Raw genomic sequence first — 6,393 nt, 5'->3', positions numbered from 1 at the left:
TGAATATGATCCGCTTGAAAATCAGTTAATAATTACACGAATGAAGTTAATGGTATTAATATTAATATGTGTAATTTGACCTGGCCCACCTGAAATTAATTAATCAAAGGAGCATAGGCAATGGAGGATGTCTCACCGGACGTCGGACCGGCGTGCAGGACAATCGCGCGGGACGTTCGCCATAAGGCGAGGGAGGGGCGGATGCGGACGTCGGCTGCGGAAGCCGCACATCCGCGGCTTTTCGGGACGTCCGTCATTGCGGTGCCACGACGGACGTCCTGACGGATGTCCCGATTTTTAATTTTTTTTGTGAATGTCCGGCAAATGTCCCGATATTTGATTTTTTTGTGCCATGAGGTGTTTTTGGAAAGTCCCGCCGGGACATCCGCATCATTGCGGATTCTGTAAAGGATAATATAATAGTATGAGAGAAAGAGAAGTGGGTGGTTTTAATTGCAATCTCTCTCTCTCTCTAAAACTTTGCTGCGTTTCACGTGAAATTGACTGCGTTTTAACTACTGCACTCCCTGAGGGATCTCCTCTCCCGAATTGAACAAGTGTTGAAGCAGCGTATGGATCGGATTTGGAAGATACAGAAATCTACAAGACTTCAATCCATTTGGAAGATACAGAAATCTACAAGACTTCAATCCAACTTTCTTCTCACCTCATCCAAACCCGAGAACGGCACAAACTCCATTAGTCCCAACTGTGTGCCCTAATTTTCTTCTAAATTTTCGCAGCGTTTGGCTATAGTTGTGCAAGTAGCCGATCCTTATGCGGCGTAGTTTCACCCCAATTGTAAATACTATTTGATTGATCAAAGCAAAGAGAAACATAGGAATTCATGTTGTCCAGTTCGGTGGATGAAGGGAATGAATCAATTCTTCAATTCGCTCCTTTTCAAAGTGCAGTGGACGAGGGATTTTGGCACAGATTATCATCACTGAAGCTCAACAAGCTAGGGATTGACGAATCTCCTATTCCTATCACTGGTACCCTTTAAGTTACACCAGGATTGCTTCCAATTTTCAAGCTTGTTTTGGATTGATTTATGACTTCCACAAATTAAAACTGCGTTGAGATCAGTGCATTGTGTTGTTATTTGTAGGCTGCAATCGCATCGGCATCACTAATTACTTTTAGGTTTATTCATCCAGTTATGCCTTCATTTGTGTCATCGTTGCTTTGATGCTACTTTTGTTCTATCCTCTTTAAGGCTTGAATTTAAGTGTTTAGATATGATATTACAATTGTATCGCATCAGTAATACTAATCAGATTGTAGGTAGTATTAATTAAGGGGATAAAAATATTTTGGGCATACAAATAAATCAGAGTTATGCATGATAATACTTCACAGGTCCTAGGTTCCCACTGAAATATTCCCCTGAAAATGTAGAAAATGTCTAATGTCAGATTGGAAATGTTTGGGCCATTGCTAATCCATTGGCATGTTACTAACATTGCTGGTTTTCTTTTATTAGATGCTCCCTAAACTACATGCTTTTACCGTTAAGCACTAATAAGCAGTGGTAACTACCTGGCTTTTAGAGGTTAATGAGGATACCTTTTTTTGCAAGCACTGTACTTTGAACTAATTGACTTCTAGGGACTAGGGAATACCTGTAGATATTTGAACCATGAAGACGTTTTCACTTCTATTATAACTCCCATGGCAGGTTACTATGCCCCTTCTTCACATCGACAAGTATCCAATCATTTAACTCTTTTAACGGAATCATTACCTCCCGAGTCTAATGAACAATCACTTGAGCCAGTATTAAGTCGTGGGAACAGGAATAGATGTCCAATCCCTGGTATTCTTTACAATACAAACACATTGGAGGGGTTCCAGGTTCTCGACAAACAAAGCCTACTCAAAGCAGAAGCAAAAAAGGTCTAATTTTTATCAGTTGTTTTATCTTTTTGACTCGCCTTATGCATAATTTATTGAGGTTGAGGTTGAGGTTTTTCTCTTTGCTCCAAAGTCCGAACTCATATTTTGTTTGTACTGATCTTTATGACGAAAAATCTGCTTGAATTTGGGTATGTTCTCATTTCCATGTTTTGTGAAATGTCAGATATGGGAGGATATCATATCCGGCAAAGTCCAGGAGGACTGCAGCCTTCTATCAAGATTCCTCGTCATTTCATTTGCTGACTTGAAAAAATGGAGCTTTTATTATTGGTTTGCTTTCCCAGCATTGGTTCTTGACCCTCCAGCAACTGTTGTTAATCTTAAGCCGGCTACTCAATGGTTTAGTAAGGATGAGGTGTTTTAAATATCAAGCTGCTGGTATTACTGTCATCTTTTTGAGATGTTAAGTTTGATACATAAGATAACATTGTGCTTGTAGGTGGAGTCTGTGACGGCTGCTTGTAATGATTGGCGCAATATGTGCTCAACAACAGGTAAATGTCATCCTTAATAAATTGTTAGTTAGGTATCTTTACTTCCACTAAGTCAAAGCTAAAGGTCAAGTCTTTTGCAGATGTTCCTTTCTTCCTGGTATCCATTCCTTCAAATTCTGCTGCGACCATTAGGCATCTGGCTGAGTTTGAAGCCTGTCAGAGGGATGGTCATAAGGTTTGTCATATGTAGAATAAAAGGATTGTGATAGTAAAATATCAACTTAAACCCAATTGCAGAAAGACATATGCTGTTAACATTGATGTCTTTGCACGAATGAAGCTGAATGACCAATCACAACTAGATAATTGAACCACATATCCAATTCCCTGCAGGTCCTGTTTGGATTTTATGACCCTTGCCATCTTCCGAATAATCCTGGTTGGCCACTTCGAAACTTCTTATGGTATATTTTCAGAAGATGGTGTCTTCCTAAGGTTCAGTTTTTCTGCTATCGTGAGAGTCGTGGTTTGGCTGATCTAGAATCATCGTTGGTGGGAGAAGCATCAGTATCAAATTCGGAAGGTAGATCTACCAGAATATCTGTCGTGTTTCAGCAGTTACATTTTTGATGCATTCTCATTCGAGCATCTTTGTTTAGAGCTGAGAAATCATGAGAACGTGCCAAATGCTGTTGGCTGGGAACTCAATAACAGAGGGAGAAAGGCATCAAGGTGCATTAGTCTTGCCAAGACAATGGATCCAAATAGGTATTCTGCACAATCTACTACCAGACAATTCAGAACCTCATCACAGTGTCCAATTGTTAGTTTTACATGAATTTTGACAGGTTAGCAGTTGAAGCTGCCGATTTAAACTTAAAGCTTATGAGATGGCGTCAGCTGCCATCACTAAATCTGACTGTCTTGTCATCTACAAGATGCCTTCTTTTAGGTGCAGGTACACTTGGATGCCAGGTTTCTAGGATGCTTATGGTATGGATTTTAGAAATCTATATATCACACAATATTTGTGTCGAGCTCAATTACCTTTTACACTTTTATTAATTATTTCAGGCATGGGGTGTTCGGAAGATCACATTTGTTGATAGTGGTAGAGTTTCTATGTCTAATCCACTTCGGCAGTCACTGTATACCTTGGATGATTGTCTGAATGGTGGCGAATTTAAGGCCATAGCAGCTGCTAAAAGTTTATCTAGAATATATCCGGCAGTGGTATATAGTGTTAACTTCTGTATTTCGTTCATGATGTCAATTTCTTCACACAAGGACACGTTCTTTTTATTGACTTTCTCACTATTTCATGTGCTATATATATCGCAGGAAACACAATCTGTTGTAATGGCTATTCCTATGCCTGGGCATCCTATACTGAGCCAAGACGAGAACAGTGTGCTTGAAGACTGCAAACAGTTGCATAACTTAATAGATTCACATGATGTAGTTTTTTTGCTAACTGATACACGAGAAAGTAGGTGGCTTCCAACTCTCCTTTGCGCCAAAACCAACAAGGTTGATCTGATCCTCTTTCTTTTCCTTCCTTGAGATTGATTTTTCATAACTGCCATTTGAAATTCTGTAATATGTTAGCCATTGAATTAAATCTGGTTACTGATTTATGAACTTGTTTGCTTTAACTGTAGATCGCTATTACTGCCGCTCTCGGGTTTGATAGCTTTCTAGTTATGCGCCATGGAGCTGGCCCTTTAATTTCTTCTCATGAAATAAAAGCAGAAGCTGTGAATGATTTGTCTGCTGAAATTGCAACCATCTCACTTGTGGGGAAGAATAAGGGGCAGAGATTAGGCTGTTACTTTTGCAACGACGTTGTTGCTCCAGTTGATGTAACTAATACTAAAGCAACTGTGTCCTCAGATATCACACCCCTCCTCCACAACAAACACATATTAATCTAAACTGTTCTCGTCTGTTTTGCAGTCAACCTCTAACCGTACATTAGACCAGCAATGTACCGTCACACGTCCAGGACTTGCTCCTATTGCATCATCTCTCGCAGTTGAGCTTCTTGTAGGAATTCTACATCATCCTTCTGGGTACGTTGATTCTGCACACTTTCTAGCTCTTATTCATGAGTTCCTTCTACGTTTTTCCTTATATTTTCTGGATAACCATTTTAGGATATCAGCCAAAGCTGAATTTTCCAGCACAATTGATACTGGAGGCGATCAACCTCTTGGTATTCTGCCCCATCAAGTGCGAGGCTCTCTGTCCCAGTTTTCTCAGATGATCCTCGTCGGCCACGCGTCTGCAAGTTGCACTGCTTGTAGCTCCATTGTAAGATTTATTTCACAGAACATTTGAATATAAGGCATGTAATTTGTTGATTAAGTTATAAACATGTGCAGGTTGTGGAGGAGTATGAGAAGAGAGGATTGGATTTTATACTTGAAGCCATCAACCATCCTACATATTTAGAAGATCTAACTGGTCTAACTGAACTGATGAAATCAGCCGGCAAATTCGAAGTGGATTGGGCTGATGAAACTGGCGATGACGATGATGAATTTTCTCTCATTTGAGTTTTAATTAACGTTGGCAATAGAGAGGTTTATTATTACTAATTTTAAAAATAAATTGAAAAAGGATTGGTTTAGCTGAATGCATGTTAATTGCCTTATTCTAAAGGCAAACAACATTTACACGCCGTTTCCTTCTGCATAAATAAGGAGTATATTATACAAGGGTGATGGGTGTGTCAACCTATACCGTTTGTGACTATTTTCATTTTATATGTTTGAAATCACAGAACTCATCAAGAAATAAAAACTGTGCATCTTAACTAGCGCCAAATATTGCCAACTTCAAATCCAAACACATGACATGATGGGTATTACTAAAAAACATAGCAACTTCTCATCAATTGCTACTCCACGTGGCTGGTAAATGCTAAACTTGCCACCATCCCTTTTGCAAACATGGTGTGACTGTGACAAATTTAATTTTTGGGTATTGGTAATGAGGGAGCAAGTTTGTAGACGTTTTAATTCAAGTACTAGATATTTCTACTCAATAATACAATACAGTTCAATTCGAAAGATTATATCACATGACTAAATATGTACTACTCCTTATATTTGGTTCATAAAATTGAATCTCATAACTTCTCATAAGGTTATATCACTGAAGTCCAAATTATAAGCAAACAAAAGGCAATACATAGCACTGTAATATAGTACTGAAGTCCAAATTATATATAAATAAATAAATACTGTGTATCTGACCTAGGAAAATAAAAGTAATAAAAACAGCTAGGCCAGCTTAATAAATTAGCACCAGTGGTCTAGTGGTAGAATACAGACCCGGGTTCGATTAATTTTTGAATATTTTTAGTAATATCCAATTAAATTGGGATTATCCATTCCTCTCATATTGTTCTTTGCAAGGAAACAAAAAATAACGATGATGAAAAGGATAAAATATTATAGATAAAGTTGTAGAACTTTTAACCATAACCTCCCAAACTCATGTAAACTTCATATTTGGGTCATTTATTTATATTCACGTTTCCATATACGACCGAATTAAGTAAAACCTGGTTTTCCTTCAAAAAGATTTATTGAATGAGACGTCGTAATCTCCGTTGTTCAAATCACAAGTTGGGAGGAAGAGCAACCATTAAAGTAGAAGCAAATAGTGGAAAACCTCATCACTACTACTTCTGCACACCAGCTTAAATTCAAAGCCAAACGCTATTAATTTTTCATTAATAGAACTAATATTTAACCATTTTTACTCTCTCTAACTCTTAATTTATCATATTTTTATTAAACCGTACAGTCTATTACCAAGATAAAACACATATCCATAATCTTTTATTTCGTTCTGTGATATTTATTGGTAGTTACATTTATTATATTTATACTCCATATCAAACTGTCACTGTATATTTGTTAGTACAGTATATTACTGTATTAGATACATGTACTAATAATATATATTTGTTGGATAATTGTACATTGTTGTAGTAATTCGTTACATTGCACAAACAACGTTGAAACAT

The 6,393-nt window shown here is 37.7% G+C and overlaps 1 protein-coding gene across 1 annotated transcript; it reads left to right on the top strand.

Moving 5' to 3' along the window:
- Nucleotides 1-459: 459 nt before the first annotated feature.
- Nucleotides 460-5,074, top strand: LOC121810939 (ubiquitin-like modifier-activating enzyme atg7). Its single transcript, XM_042211682.1, has 14 exons — nucleotides 460-995; nucleotides 1,682-1,899; nucleotides 2,084-2,275; nucleotides 2,360-2,414; nucleotides 2,495-2,589; nucleotides 2,748-2,937; nucleotides 3,014-3,122; nucleotides 3,203-3,347; nucleotides 3,429-3,587; nucleotides 3,696-3,884; nucleotides 4,016-4,216; nucleotides 4,311-4,426; nucleotides 4,511-4,667; nucleotides 4,739-5,074. Exons 1-14 carry the CDS (start codon nucleotides 848-850, stop codon nucleotides 4,910-4,912), a joined length of 2,148 nt encoding a protein of 715 aa, XP_042067616.1. The 5' UTR covers nucleotides 460-847; the 3' UTR covers nucleotides 4,913-5,074.
- Nucleotides 5,075-6,393: the final 1,319 nt, after the last annotated feature.

The sequence above is a fragment of the Salvia splendens genome, chromosome 7 (assembly GCF_004379255.2).
Source record: "Salvia splendens isolate huo1 chromosome 7, SspV2, whole genome shotgun sequence".
NCBI classification, from domain to species: Eukaryota; Viridiplantae; Streptophyta; class Magnoliopsida; order Lamiales; family Lamiaceae; genus Salvia; species Salvia splendens.
Note: the sequence above shows the minus strand (reverse complement) of the source record. Positions and strands in the feature narration are given on the sequence as shown.